This window comes from Rhodnius prolixus, unplaced genomic scaffold (genome assembly GCF_049639745.1).
Source record: "Rhodnius prolixus isolate KJV_2025 unplaced genomic scaffold, Rpr scaffold_6, whole genome shotgun sequence".
In the NCBI taxonomy this organism is placed as follows: domain Eukaryota; kingdom Metazoa; phylum Arthropoda; class Insecta; order Hemiptera; family Reduviidae; genus Rhodnius; species Rhodnius prolixus.
In genome coordinates, this window is record NW_027411634.1 from 37,099,679 (window position 1) to 37,115,534 (window position 15,856).

At 31.1% G+C, this 15,856-nt stretch overlaps 1 protein-coding gene across 2 annotated transcripts; it reads right to left on the reverse strand.

Annotated features, from left to right (window-relative positions):
• Positions 1-614: 614 nt before the first annotated feature.
• Positions 615-15,490, reverse strand: LOC141461049 (aldo-keto reductase 1B-like). Of its 2 annotated transcripts, XM_074141701.1 has the most exons (13): positions 15,286-15,490; positions 13,300-13,467; positions 12,215-12,331; positions 11,569-11,763; positions 9,915-10,121; positions 8,976-9,127; positions 6,345-6,435; positions 6,097-6,264; positions 5,648-5,764; positions 5,004-5,198; positions 4,710-4,916; positions 1,128-1,279; positions 615-1,048 (listed from the first exon to the last, which is right to left on the reverse strand). In XM_074141701.1, the coding sequence occupies exons 1-13, from the start codon at positions 15,355-15,357 to the stop codon at positions 1,006-1,008; spliced, it is 1,884 nt and encodes a 627-aa protein (XP_073997802.1). In that variant the 5' UTR covers positions 15,358-15,490; the 3' UTR covers positions 615-1,005. The 2 variants fall into 2 exon arrangements, with proteins under 2 accessions (XP_073997802.1, XP_073997803.1); XM_074141702.1 differs by lacking the exons at positions 615-1,048; positions 1,128-1,279; positions 4,710-4,916; ... (2 more) ...; positions 6,097-6,264; positions 6,345-6,435 and adding an exon at positions 7,423-7,747 and having other exon boundaries at positions 15,286-15,475.
• Between the last annotated feature and the right edge of the window lie 366 nt (positions 15,491-15,856).

Genomic DNA, 15,856 nt, shown 5'->3' on the forward strand with positions numbered 1-15,856 from the left:
ATACTCTCTAAGACTCTGGCGGCCATTTTTAACCTTTTGTTTAGGTTTTCCTGTTTTTTTCTTTATTCTTTGTAATTTATTATTTTGAAATTCGACCACAATATTAATTTTTTAGTTACTATTAATTTATGTTATTTAAGAGATTAAAAGGAAAAATAAAAACAATATTACTAATTAATTCGTTTATTTTTAAAAAATTATGTAGACACTTTTTTTTATAATAAAAATCTTTACAAAAATGTTAGAGTTGGGCAAAATTTGGTGGTGACCCACTAGACCTCTGTAAGACCACCTTACATTCATATTTAATCAAGTTAGTGACTCTCTAGACCTATATAATATAGCACCACCTCACACTCTCATCTAACTGTTTTGGTGACTCACTAGACTTAAATAGGACTGTTTTACACTCTCATTCACTTTTTTTCACATTTAACCTAATTATATGTTAGTCAATTTTTTTGTTTTTTGTCAATCTTTTTACTACACATCTCCCTAAATATTATAACTCACAAAAATATATGAACGAATATTATTACAGATATATACACATATATATTGTTTGTATGTTTGCGTGTATATACTATATGTATAACTCAAGACTAACAAAATGATAATTTTGAGAGTACATCTTTATTCAATTATCACATTTTACATAAATAACGTTTAGAAAGTATAAGATGCATTCTGATTATGTCTCAAAACCTAAAACAGCATTTCTTTTCTGAATCTATTATCACGTATGTACTATGTTTGTTAATAAAATGTTATAAGTTTCAGTTACTTTTATTACTAAAATTTAAAGTTGTCTTTAGATAAATCAATACATGTGTTAATCAATTGTAAATTGCATAAGTCTTGAAATTGCATATACATTTTTTTATTTTTGTTTAATTAACTAATTTTAAGTTATATTAATAATCTTTAAAGATTAATTAAGTAACAACCATAATAAATGAAAGACATAATTGTCTACGTAAGTGTAGTAAATGTTTCACGAAAATCTTAAAATACATGGTTAAATGGATAATCTTTGTGATCTTTAAGCCTGAAACAAAACAAATCCAGAATCATTGCTTAAACGTTCCTCTTAATTTAATAGGTTATGAATTTTCAAAAATACTAACTCAAAAAATGGAATCATCCGGCCTTGAGGATGTTCCAAATGGTTTAACAGTTCCATATCTTGTTCCAATAATTTAAAACTCAATGCCTCAAAATTACCCTTAATTCTTTCTTTGTTCGCTGTTTTTGGGATCACAATTACATCTCTCTGTATCTGTAGAAACAATATTGTTATTATTGAAGTTTCAAACTAAGCTTGGTGCTTAGATATGTTGCACATGTCACATATGGTACCGACCCAAAAATAGCCCTTCTGCTTTACCGAAATTTAATTTTATCTAAAATAGATTATGGTTGCGGTATTTACGGAGATGCCTGCCAAACTTCACTATCTGGGTTGGACAAGGTCCAGTACAAAGCAATACGCATTTGTCTGGGAGCTATGAGATCAACTCCCACAAATGTTCTCCTTGTGGAGGCTAAAATTATGCCTCTACACATACGTCGAGAATTATTGTTGGGAAAGTTCTTAAGCAAAAGGCTAATTAAGTTTAAGGAAGTTTCCTTGATGAGAGTCTCAGAGCTCTCAGAAGTGGTTCGCTCACACAGGTTTTGGTTAAAAAAGAAAACGCCATTAATGTGTGAAATGTTTAGAGTAACGGAGAAATTGTACTCTGGCCTAGAGGTGTTGCACGCGTCTCCTCGAAGATCTCTTCACTATGAAGTATCTTGTAAAGAATCTCCGTACGTCCATTTAGATTTATATGATAAGGTGAAAGAAGAATGGGGGGATTTAACATACCTAGCTTTTATAGCGCGCATGAGGGAAATCATAATCAACCCTTATTTACTATTTACGGACGGATCAAAATCGGAGCAGGGAGTAGGTTGTGCTGTACTTGACCCGCAAACGGGAAGTTTTCGCCTATACAAGCTCCCTAATAATGCCTCAATATTTACCGCAGAAATCGTAGCGATTTGGAATGCGGTAATCCTGGCGGAACAAATACAAAGTAATGACATAATAGTCATTCTTAGTGATTCTAAAAGTGCACTCCAAAAAATAAAACGTCCGGGCGATGTTTTTGATCCCATAATTATAGAAATTATAAGTCATTTGATTAATGCAATGGGTAGGTTGCATCTGGTTTGGCTGAAAGGGCATGCTGGGATAGTTGATAACGAGAAAGTCGACGTGCTAGCAAAAAGAGCGATCTTGTTAGGGGAACACACTCCAGTGCTCAATTTAGCGGATTTCGAAGGTGCTTTAAGAAAGCGTTGTTATGACGCATGGCAAAAGCTCTACGATCTGGAAAAAGAAATTAAGGGTAAATATTACGCTGATTTACAGCCTAGGATTCCCAACAAGCCATGGTTTGTAGAAGTACTGGAGGGGGGAAGGCAATTTTACACAACAATAATGCGACTGAGGTTCAACCATAATCTCACAAATCCTCATCTGCATAAAATTAAGTTATTAGATAGTCCCAAATGTGATTGCAATAGCGGGGAGGATGGGGACATCGATCACCTCCTCTTCAGATGCAGTAGATATAATAGAAATAGAGACAAGTTCCTAAATGAATTGGCAACACATGTACGATTTCCCTGTAGCGCTAAAAGTGTTTTAGCTATAATGAATCCTGATGCGCTACGAATTATTTACAAATTCATTAGAGAGAATAAAATAAAAATATAGGATGCAGCTAAACTCCATAGTTGCGATTTTAGTTCTTAATTACTCACACAAGTACTATCATAACTACACTACTAATTACACCACTCTAAGCTCACATCAAATAACGAAGTCACATTCAGAGACCATTGTGTTGTTCTAGGAAGGAATGTCAGTACGCAGCGCTCAAGATATCCTTATCTCATGGAAGCCACGACGCAGAATGTAGTAGAAGAGTGGCTGGCATGACGAAGAAAGAAGGGAAAGAGGCTGCGCTATTCCTCAAATTGAATATTGGAAAAGATAGGGCTGGTTTTTTTCCACCAACATATTGGTAAATTGAGGCGCTGGGAGCCAACTGTAATTGTTCATACCAATATGTTGGTTTTTTCCAGCCCTCATATAAAGTAATTGGTTAATGTGCAAACAAGACCACAAATACAATAAATAAATAAATAAATAAACTAAGCTTTTTTAATTAACCATCATTAACCAGTTAACAGTTAATGATGGTTTGTTTCTATAGAACCCTTTTAGAAGGTCAGTTTCATTTTAAGATTCTCAACAGGTTTCACATGCTTCCAGGCAGTCTGATCTAGTTCGATGATACCACAGATTATTTGCCTCAGTAGAAGGCCGCTGTTCCTATATGTATTATTTTTTACAAATGTATTTGCAAATTATGTTTTAATAAAAGATTATAAATTTATTATTATTATTAATCACCAGAACATTCAACATATGTTCAAAAAATACTGAGGGCGTCTTTTTAGTAAGACAGAATTCTTTTTTTCACTCCAGAGGTTTTCTACTCATTAAAATTCTGTTTCAATACGTGGTATTTTAAATTACCAAAGAACAAATACATTCCCTTAAGTTGTAGAATATGTTGCAACTGACAGGGTTCTTTCTATTATTTGCAAAATGTTTTAACTGCAATAACAACGAAATATCTCTTAAAACATTGTTAGGTTCTTGTTTCTTATTGTAACATTAACAGACTGCAAACTTTTCACTTTAGACTACTAGAAGAAGCATGTAGAACAGAAAAATATTTCTGAATTTTGTATTATGTTTACTTATAATTTTCTCAAGAATTGTTTACCAAAAAAGTAAACACAAAGAATGTATAATTAAAAAGTATTTTTTCACCTAATATTCTTATAGTGACTTTATATTTTTTCATAGTGAATCAAAAATAAAAGGATTTCTGTTTAATGGAATTTTGTTGTGAACCTGATTCTATTAGGTTTTGTTTTCCGCGCTAAAATTGTGGAATTGCCTACAACTAAACGAGAAAAATCCTTGCGCTTCGTAATGAAAGAATAAATGAAAATATTAAAAATAACATTAAGAGTGCGGCAGAAAAAGAGCCTCATTTAAGGCCCTACCGTATCATCACTACAAAGTTAACGAAATAATTACAAAGGAGATTAGCCTTACCTGCACTTCGTGGGGCAATGGTAGATAAATAAATTTACAAAGATCTGTGTTAGTTAAATGTTTAACCAACACCTACTTTGCTGGACATTATGCTTATAGAATCAGTATTTAATAAGTAAATAACTTTGACGAATCTATAATTAAATGGAAACAGACTTCAATAGCTTTCATTTTATCTAAAATTTTATAGTCTACATAAAACCAAAGCGCAAGACTTATGAGATAGACGTATTTAGTATGCTCCGAGAAAATCACTATACTCTGTTGTACCGTAGCTTAAGGGTTCTATTTATTTTCCCCATTAATCTAATTACTGCCTCATATTTAGCTCCCGTATGAAAGTATCAGTTATAAAGAGAACAGGCAAATCACGACTGAAGAAATGAAAAATACATAATAAGATGAATTTAAACACCCAGTTAAAGCACTTAAATTATTAGTGCGGTATTCAGAATTCATAAGCTTCATCACAAATTTTCTACAATTACATTACAACCATCTATTTCAGACAACATTTTTGAATTACCTGATATCTTATTAGGATCTGGGCAGCAGTTTTATTATATTTTTCAGCCAATTCTTTCACTATCTCATCATCAATTACCCGTTTTGCTATATCTGTTGGCAGCGGCCTCGCAGGAGATCCTAAAGGTGAATAAGCCGTGACAGAAATCCCTTTTTCACGACAAAATGCTATTAACTTGGATTGATTAAGATATGGATGGCACTCAACCTATAAAAATATGTATACATATTGTGAACTAATGTGTAAAAATTACTCTGATAACATTAAAGATTGTCTTTTAGCCTTTTAAATTACCTGATTATTAACGGGAACGACAGTAGCTTTATCTAATATTTCTTGCACTTGTTTACTATTAAAGTTTGACAAACCGATAGACTTGGTTAATCCTAGACGTACACAATCTTCCATGCCTTGCCAGGTTTCTGAGAAATGTGTATTTGAATATATCACCTTACCATTATCATCTTTTGGATACGTTTCATTTCCTTCCTTATAAAAATATATAAATATGAATAAATAAATTATAAATAAATAGTTCCATTAGTTAAAATTAGTTAATAGTGAATAAATAATATAAATAAATAGTAACTTTAGACCACGTTTAAAACTAGCTAAGCTGATACTAATTAGGATACATTCACTCTACTTTGATTCTATTTCGAAATTGGTGACTTCATTTCATTTAAGCAATATGATTTGAAAATATATCCTTTGAAACAGCAATAATAATACTTAAAAGCAGATTTCCAACTCAAGTATTTTTCTGAGGCAGGAAAAGTTATAGTTAATACTTAAGAAAGCATGCTGCTGCGACATTTGTATTCATACATAAAGTTACTTTAATGCAGCTTGAATTGCTAGTATCTTCTACTACAATTTAGTCTAGCCGCTAATTATGTTTACATATTCAAAATATATTTATTTTAAAGAAAAAGTACCTTAAATCCCATTGGCCAGTGTATTAGATAGAGGTCTAGATATTCCAGCCCTAAATTTGACAGTGATTCTTTAATGGCAGGAACAACCATTTCTTTCTTGTGACAAGTATTCCATAACTGAAAAGTATAGAATTTAATTTATATAGTGATTAAACAAATATTCAAAAGTTCTAATTTAAATTACGACTGGTGAAAAATGACAAATTTAAGAGTCTGAATTTTCAAATTCACAAATGTTTTAAGATCAGTTAAGACAAAATACGTTGTTTTTAATAAATGCTTTCACTTCGCAAGAGCAGTACAACCGCTTCGACCCAACACATGTCTTTGAACTTGTAATGAACCCCACTTGTTTAATTTAGTTCATAACATAAAAAAGTATTATATCAGAAGGATACTGTATTTTACTCCGAATTACTTGCTATTATGTAGTATGTAGAAACAATTACCTTGCTCGTGATGAATAAATCTTCACGTTGAACAGTTCCATCTTTAAGTTTTTTGTTTAATCCTATCCCTATTTCCTTTTCATTGCCATAAACATGAGCACAATCAAAATGTCTATAACCAGCATTAATAGCCTCTTTCACAATTTCAGTTACTTCACTTGGTTCACACTAGAAAAAAACAATTTAAAATACATTTCAAACTACTTAAACTATAAAAATTAGTTCGTTTTAAATGTTGAATTATTTACTTTATAAGTCCCAAAACCTAGAAGGGGGCATAGTCTTCCATTATTGAAAGTAATTTTTGGTTGTACAGCAGCCATTCTTGTCAAAAGATCCCTGAGAATTGCAATTGTTTTTAAGAAGTAATATATTTTTTTCTGAACAAAAATATAATATAAGTAATACTGTTAAAATGTAAAATAAACAACAAGAGTTTTTAGAAATGCGCATAAGCTCTTAGATTTAAATAAAATTAAAAAAAGAAAAACAATGTTGTCAATGTGATTGAAAAAAATAAATCGGGCTAAAGGCTTCTTTCCAAAACAGACGTTTTTAGATAATAATAATAAATTGAGTTTATTTTAATCTAAAGGAAGAAGTTAATCTTTTTTTAATCAAAATAAAAAAACAAAAACAAAACAGATAATTGTTCCTACTTTAGCATTATAAACTGCACATATTTGCAAGGTTATGACTCCACGACTAGACAAAACTTGTAAATAGACTACAAACACATCAAACAGTCACACATGTAAATTATAAAATAATTTTAAACAAATACTTACAAACTGACTCAATGAATTAAAGCTCAGATCCTCATAAATTTTCACATTTACATCTAGGTGAACAGAAAAAACCAACTACACTTATATTATCGACTAATACATTTAATATTCTTTTTAATGCTGGCAATTATTCTATTATACTATTAACAGGGTTCACATCGCTTTTTTTTTTTATCGAAAATAATGATTTCATTTTCAATAACACATCTATTGTTACCAACGAATTCCCGATCTGAAAATGAGATATTATCCCGGGAAACAAAGACTGAACGAAAAAAAAATCGATATAATTTGAAATAGTGCCATATCATAAGGTTTAGTGTTAATAACACTTGGTACAATGTTGGCTATTTTTAAATTATTTGCCGTCCTACTTTACTTACAATCAGCCGATCTCCCTCTTAACTTGGGTATAAAATAAAATATAATAAACTCAGATTCAATAACATATGTATACAAATGTACTCCATTTTAGTAACTACTTCCTTTCTACTAACTTAGAAACATCAATCAATGTTTAAAAAAAAAAAGAAAGAAAAATCAGTAATTAAATGTATTATAATTTTACCTGTTTTACAATGAAACATAATAAAGATAACTAAATATGTAAATGCAATAATATAATATAACCTCAATAAATGGGTTGTTCTAAAGCTCTTTTTTCATCAAATATTATAAGTCAATAAAATTTAATTTATTAAATGTATCACAATTAAGAGAAACAAATTTTAATACTAAATTTGTTAATGAAATTAATGAAATAAACAAAATTGAAAAGAAATCTTGTTGAAAGCTTCATGTTTCTCTTGATGGAGGATTTTTAGTAATCTCTGTTAAAGGGATAATCTTCGTGATCGGCAATGCTAAAAAAAAAAAAATAATAATGAAAACAATATTAGGAATCATTGCGCTAATGACCAGTTGACGATGCGAAAAAAAATCATTGTATGAGTGAAATGATCTATAAAATTAAAAACCATCCAGACTAGGTATATTGGAGCATCTTTAGCTAGTTCTAAATAACGTATAATGCGGGGATTGTTATCTAAACTTTGGGACTAGTTTAAATTTGTTTACGCAAACGAAAAATAAAAGCTGTTGGAGAACTATTTGGAGTCCCAATGCTTCCCTCTTGGGTAGAAACCAGAGAAACATTGTTATCAAAAATAATTGAGTTCAATATTAAACTGAATCAATTATATCCCAGCAAAAGCTAAGTAAGTATGTTCCAATGAAATTAATTAATTGTTAACAGTTAAATTTTAGCAAGCAGAAGTATTCATTGTGGTTTGCTACCTTACAAAATTATTAAAAAAGAGAAGAAGGTTTGAAAGGTATGAAATATAGTGGAAAATGAATTCATCTAATAATAATAACTAAATGCATAAGTGTCCCTGTAAAAATATGAAATCGGAATACACTCTACATATCCTACTACCCCAATCGGATTTTCTGGATTGACATTAGTATCCCTTCGGAAGTATTGATAAAGTAGAGTCAAATCATTAATACTTCTTTCACTTTAGTTATGCTGCCAATATAACAATATATCTATGAAAAGGGCTGTATTACTACTACCATCCTCTTCGCCACAAGGTAGATGAGGTGGTGAATAAGTATTATTACCAACGACTAGACAACCCGCTATTTTAACAGTCCTCAAACGTATCCCCACTGTTTTTTTTTTCTTTGTTTTTAAAGAAATCAAAAAACTCGTTCACGAACAACAAATATTAATTGTTCTTATAAAAAAATTAATTTGTTCTTTGTAATGTATTAGTGTAAAGAAACTTAAACCAAAGAGGATTCTCACCACTAAGCATAATAAAATCAGCCAACTATAGAAAGGACATACCATGAAAAGTTTCGGTCACAAAAATAATATAAAAGCATTCGCTAAGATAAGTTAAGCATATTTCCAGAATATCACTAGAAAGATTGGCAAGCAATCCACATGAAACACAAGCAAAAGGTGGTAGATTTCGAAGAATATACCCAGACAAAACCTGGATCAGAGGGTGCCATTTTGCAAAAGAGATATTTATTGCAACAGAAAAGAGCAGTTGTAGAAATAATCTAATTTTTACTCACTTTTCAAGTTTCAACATTCTTCCATCTGGTCTATCCAGACTATCCAAAATCTTCAAATCATCTTTGGACAATGTAAACGAAAGAGAATCGAAATTACTTTGAAGTCTTTCTTTATTAACTGATTTTGGAATCACTATTATATCTCTTTCTATCTATAAATAGTTACATAGGCAAAGTTAATTATAAGTCAAACTGCCAAATAAGAAATTTATAACAGGAGCACATTTAGAGGTTCTATTTTTTAATTTTTTTTTTTCGATTTTTTGTTTATTTGGATGTATAAAACAATTAATAGACAGTATAAAAATATATCATTAATGGAGAAATAAACAAGAGACTAGCTTACCTAACTTAAGATAAATACTAGCGGAAACAGTTTACTATTCAAAAACATTCTCTTAAAACAATTTATACAAGTCCTGACGACAGGACTTCTTCATAAAATTTGTTAACCTACTTAAACGTCTTTCGTATTATTGGAAAATACGTAAGTGTAATCCTGAGGAAAACAGAATTAATGCAATAATTCTGAACGCTGCTGAATTCAAGATTAGAGAAAAAAAATCACTAGCACGATTTTCTTTAATTTTTGTATCCTGTATGGTAGATATATAAAACTTTTAATCTAAACATTTTTCCCGAAAAATTTGATTAAGGGCATTCTGGAGAAGGAGGGTTGGGTGGCTTCCCTAAAATGTGTCACTGTTTAAGGTTAGTAAGAATTAGAAGTTTAAATAATTTGGAATTTTAAAAAATGTTATGAAAAACAAAATTTTTGTTAATTCTGACTTTGAAGAAGATGTATAAGTTGGAATCTTGAGAAATGAAGTAACGTTAGAAAAATCCGAGTGTTCATTCAAGTTTTTTTTTTTTTTTTTTCTGAAATTATCTTAAAACTACTTCCAATAAATGTTACGTCAATTAAAAAGAGTACTCTACCTGGTATCTAATAAGTATTTGTGCGGGAGTTTTATTGTACTTATCACCTAATTCTTTTAATTTTGGTTCTTTTAGTAACTCTAGATCTCCTGGCTTCGCCATAGGTCTTCCAGGAGAACCCAATGGTGAATAGGAGGTAAGTGTTATTCCATTGTCTTGGCAAAACTTGTACAATTTTGTTTGATTCAAGTAGGGATGGCATTCAACCTGCGAAAATAGAAAAATGCTGTTAATGCAAAAAAAAAATCATATCATAGTATTGTTCAGTAGCAAAGGTACGGACAAATTTAAGCATTCTCACTATAGTATGTAAATAATGAAGGATACATCTATTGTCAGTCTATAGATAGTGCACCTTCGGATATTCCCAGAATCGATCAGGTGAATACAGAGTAACAATCACTAAGCTAACCTCCAATTCTTAAGGGGATTCTTTCATTATTACCCAATTAATTAATTATTTAATTAATATTCTCTTACGACAAAAACCAGCATTGTCCGTTTTAATTTTCTATTAAAATGCTGCCTATAATTTAATACAAACCAAGTATGTTGTAATTATTTACTACTTTGACTTTCATTTAAAAAGTTAAAAAAAAAAAATTAATTTTAAAATACCTAACTGGCTTCATAAATTTTATAAAGATCATGAAGGTAGCTCTCCCATTTCGTATTATTTTTTGTTCTTAACGATACCTGCTAACGTTCTCGATAACATTTCAAAAAGCTATTTGCTCAATACTAAAAAATAAGAACGTTAAAAATCCTTAGAATTTTCAAAATAAAGATACGCGTCTAAAAACCAAATCTAAAGCGACCTATAACAACTGATTGTACAGCATATCGTGGTTATTTTATTTTGATGGACTAAGTTTTGGAGATTCTCCGACTGTTATACAGTAAACTTTCCACTAAACCACACTTCTAAATAACGAACTCATAAATACCATTTTTTAAATGCCCAGTAGAAATACATTGAGAAAAAGCTTTCTAATCCTCAACATTTAGTGAAAAATGTACCGTCGGGCTACCTCAACTTCTTTAATCACATCGGTGCATCTTCTTGATGTTTTTCACATAATCAGGATCAAGATTTTCCAAGGGGGTTGCAGCTTAAGAACGCCTTTCACGTCGAGCATTATTGAGAGAAGACGTTTAAATTCATCAGTGCGTATTTTTATGAAATGCCTTCACCATCTTGGAATAATTTCCAAGGCAAAAAAAGTCCACAATTTTTAAGACAGCACAATATTCCAGTTCATCAATTTTTACGGAATACATTTAACACTAGTACTTTAAAAATGTATAAAGAGAACTATTAGACAGATCAAGTTGACACATCGCCCTAAATCCTAAGTAAATTCAATTTGCACGGATGACAGGGATTTTTAACAGTTAGGCTGGGGTAGTCACAGGATCCGTTAAGTCCGCATAAACTTTCGCAAATAAAATACTTCCTGAATAAAAAGTGGCACTAACCCTTATTCAGCTATCTTGGAGCATCAGCTTTTGTATAAACACAAAAACACTGACACTAACACTAGAATTATCCATAAAATAATGTGCTGTACACAGGTTATTAAATAACCATCCCTGACAGAACGGCAATATATAGTTGTAATACAATTATTATTTGATGTAAACATTTGCATACCTGAATGTTAACGGGTTTTATAGTCGCAATATCCAAAATTTCTTGGATCTGATGGCTATTAAAATTTGACAGCCCAATAGATTTAGTTAAACCTTCTTTAACACATTCTTCCATTCCTTTCCAAGTTTCGGTGAAGTGTGAGTCCGAATATAATACTTTACCATTCTCATCTCTTGGAAATAACTCTCCATCTTCCTGTAATTTTTATTTAAATATATTTTGTTAATTTTGCTTGCGATTTCTATTAAAATTATTTATTTAAAACTTCAAATCAGTCCTTTAAACAGTAATTTAAATGTTAGATAATAAGAAAACCAAAGTGATACCTTATCAAAATTGTTCAGTTTCATGTTATAAGCTACAATGAAGGAACATTTAAACAAAAATAATAATAACTTCATCACAGATAAGAAAACTGCTTTATTTGCTGTTTTTGTAAATGAGAACTTTTATTTAAAATCGTACCATTAATTATAATAGGAAAATGCATAATAAATTTATTAAATAGTCATTTCTCTGAGCATTTGAAAAATACATACTTTTAGTATTTAATGTGCCATAAAGCACACTGCTAATTTGTTTAAAAAATCTTAGTATCGATTATTTAAACAAAAAATTAAACAAGTTTTTAAATTAAATAGGCTACCTTAAATCCCATAGGCCAGTGGATTAAATAAAGATCAACATAATCAAGTCCAAGATTGGCAAGAGTCGTCTTAAGTGCTGGCACAACTTGTTTCTGTTTGTGAAAAGTGTTCCACAACTGAAAACAAAAGATATTCTTTGTCATTTTTTTGTAAAATTTTTCTCAATCGTTAACAATGTTCAATTCTTGATCTTTGGCCTCGTGACCAATCTAGGAAATCAATAAGGGCCCTATCAAAGCCTAATTGGTTGCCTTACGAGCAGTGTTCCCTCTAATTTTTTGTGACCTGTGTGCACACTTTTTTAGGTGTGTGCAGTTTTTTCCAAAATAAACAAATTTTGTGCGGCAATTTAAAAAAGCGCCTATAATAAAAAAAAGACAATACAATAACAGTGTGAATATTCAACCAAATTTTGTTCCTACTTAAACGCAATGACTCGATCCTAAGCATACCACTTGTACTACATACAATACAACGGAACACAATGAAAAAACTACCCTAAAATCAAGTCAAATCATTAGATCGTGAAGACAGAATTTAGCTGATTACTGTGGTTTCCCTTTTCCATTCAAATGGAAAATAACAAAATTTAAATAGGATGAAAAAATAATTGCAATTTCAGTCGTGATACATTTATTCTGCCGACCTAGGGACTAGGTCATCTTCAGGGCTAGTTTACAAAGTAATATTTTTACATTGTAGGATTGGTGTGTCTTCTGTCTTGTCTGTTCTTGGACTCTCATCAGCATATCCATATGTTCCTGCAACCGGTTTCTTTGTTTCGTTTTAATCAAAAAATTTTTGTGCGCGCAAATATTTTTCAGGTGCGCTATGTTTAAAATTTATGTGCGCGCGCACACGCGCACAGCTTAGAGGGAACACTGCTTACGAGCCTTTCTCGTGTAAGCCCTCACATTGTTTAGAACCAATTCTTCTTTCAAAAGAGACATTATGAAATGAGTAGGCAGGGAGTGTAACACACACAAGGGGACAGGACATATAAGAGGAAATGGCTGAGAAGGTCTTCGATGAGAATGGAATGAAGTTCTAAATGAAATTCCCTGTAAAAAATAGAAAGTAGTACCTTGCTAGTAATAAATAGGCCATCTCTCTTTACTGCACCTTCTTTTATTTTTTCATTAAGAGCTTCACCAATTTCCTTTTCATTTAAGTAGATATGAGCACAATCAAAATGACGATATCCAATGTCAATGGCATCTTTAACAGCTTGCCCAACCTCGCCAGGTTGTGACTAAAAATACAAAACAAAAACATCAATTTTTTTTTCTTTTTTTAACATTTGGTAAAAACGACATGCACGCGCAATAATCTATAACTTTTATTGCCCCTTCTCCTTTCATAAATATATTATCAATACTTTCTTTATTTCATCCTATTGTTTATTTGATCAAAACCAAGGTTAACAAGTCAAAGCAACAATAATAAGGTGCTAATGATCTCCCTCCCCCTAAAAAATAATGCAGATTAAAAATGGTTATCATAACCACTTTACAGACAAAAAAGGTGTGCTTCTTAGAAAATTGATACCAAGAAAAAAAGTGACAAATACCATTCTCTAACAAAAATGTGAAATTCACCAAATTTGCATAAGTTTCAAAGACAGAAAGAAACATAACATCAATTTGGTCTTACACTGAACTGTCTTTTGCTTAAAAGAATCTCAATATTCAATCTCAAGTCGCCAATAAGATTTTTTTTATAGCAGAATTTTTGAATTCAAGAAACTTCGCAAAGAATATTTAACCGCTTTTAATCACAATAATACTGAACTAAGGATTCTTAAAGAATTCCAATAAATAACTCAAAATACATTTCACAAAACCTATAATATTACACATGTCTAAACTAAGAAAGTAGCTAGAGTTAAATGTGATTCTAGGTGTGGAGTAATTTGCGACCAAATTTACTCTTAAAATGCAACAAATGTACTGCAATTAGAGGTAAATGTTTTAAAATAGCTATATAGATATTACCGCTAAGGCTTTAGAAAATACCTATTGAGTTTGTACAATGTCGTTACAGAACAAAACAACTTTACGTATAAAAGCAGATTTGGGTTAATTTCTACACAGTTGGAGGCCTGGCCAGAAAGTCTTACGCCGATCGACCGAGGTCTACTGTGGCACCCACTAATCAGAGAAATCCAACACCACCTACATTTAACTGGACCCAGGATCCTAGAGAGAGGCTCCTGAACAAAGTATAAAGGCATAGATTTTTTTTCCGAAGATATGGGCCAGACACGCCATACAACTCGATATTATAAAAAAAAAAAAAATTATACTGAATCGTACCATGACAATACACTGCAAAGAAGCGTTAATAATATAGTTGATATATAGATTTGAATGGTCAGGTGGTAAGTTGCAAAGCAAATAAAAATGATTCGAGCTTTTTTACTTAAATAAGAAATCAAAGCCAATAGATGGAAAGTAAAAACACAGAAGCCTTGGACGGAAAAATAAAACTATAGTAATCATCATTTAGATTAGATTGTTTAAGACGGGCGGTTCCACCAAACAAGGGGAAGGAACGCAGGCAATCCTGATGCCCATTGTTCCCCGCCCACCCCTCATCTCATGAGAGATACCGGGGTAAGTAGTAATCATCATAATTCAAAATTAAATACTTAATTAAAAAACTGAAGACCATTTCAAACTGATTTGAAAAACTAATGACTGTATAAAATATTATAACATGTCAAACACTTGAAAACACCAATAAAAAAAAATTTCAAACGAAATTTTGTTTAAATGTTTTTATTTTTCAATCCGTATACGAGTAACCAATTTACAAAATTATTTCAGAAATAAATAACCAGACTTCTTAAACTTTCCAAGGCGATACTTTATTCTTGATTACATTCACCGTCATTCAATTATCCTATTGTAAATTTTTACACATATAGTGTACAAGCCGTACTACTGTTACAAGTTCCATTGTTTGACACAATATTATCTCTTAAAATTAGATTTTATTATTTTGCAAACAAATTAGACATACTTCTGCTACTGTGCTAGGTAAAAGATTGAAAAAGTTAATAACTTACATTCCAAGTTCCTAAACCAAGAAGTGGGCAACGGTTACCATTGTTAAATTTTACAAATGGTTTAAAAGCCATTTTTTTTAACCTTATAATCACTTTTTTTATTATTTAGATATGACGGTTTATTGTGAGCGACAACTGCACTACGCTAGTGTTACCAGCGGCCTTGGAATATCCTCCAATAGCAATTTGTTTGAAGGTAACAGCTTTGTTATATCGACTTATAGAAAATATCGACTTGTTCGCTTTCGATAACTATTAATTTTATGGACAAGTTCATTCTAAATATACATAGATATTTACAGCCTTAACACTTTTCATTAGGAAATTAGCTTACGTGAATTAACAACATGAAGTCATTTATTAGGGCAAAAACAAAAACACCACACGGATCTTTATTGCCAACTTTTCGTCAATTTAAGATGCGAATGAGAAATAAAAGGCGCTATCGGATTAGAAAGCAAACTTCCTATTGCCAATACTGGCGATTCGAATTAAGAGTAAACACTCTTTCAAAGAAGTCAGTAAACCATCATATGCTATTGACAAAGGGCACTAACCCAAAAGTTCAGAC

What these genes read in the sequence shown, in the direction of transcription:
- LOC141461049 (XM_074141701.1), bottom strand. Translation starts at nt 15,357, where the DNA reads ATGGCTTTTAAACCATTTGTAAAATTTAACAATGGTAACCGTTGCCCA. An exon ending in ACTGGCCTATGGGATTTAAG is followed by an intron (nt 11,764 to 12,214) that starts GTAGCCTATTTA and finishes TAAAAATTACAG; the next exon opens with GAAGATGGAGAGTTATTTCC. An exon ending in ACTGGCCAATGGGATTTAAG is followed by an intron (nt 5,199 to 5,647) that starts GTACTTTTTCTT and finishes TATTTTTATAAG; the next exon opens with GAAGGAAATGAAACGTATCC.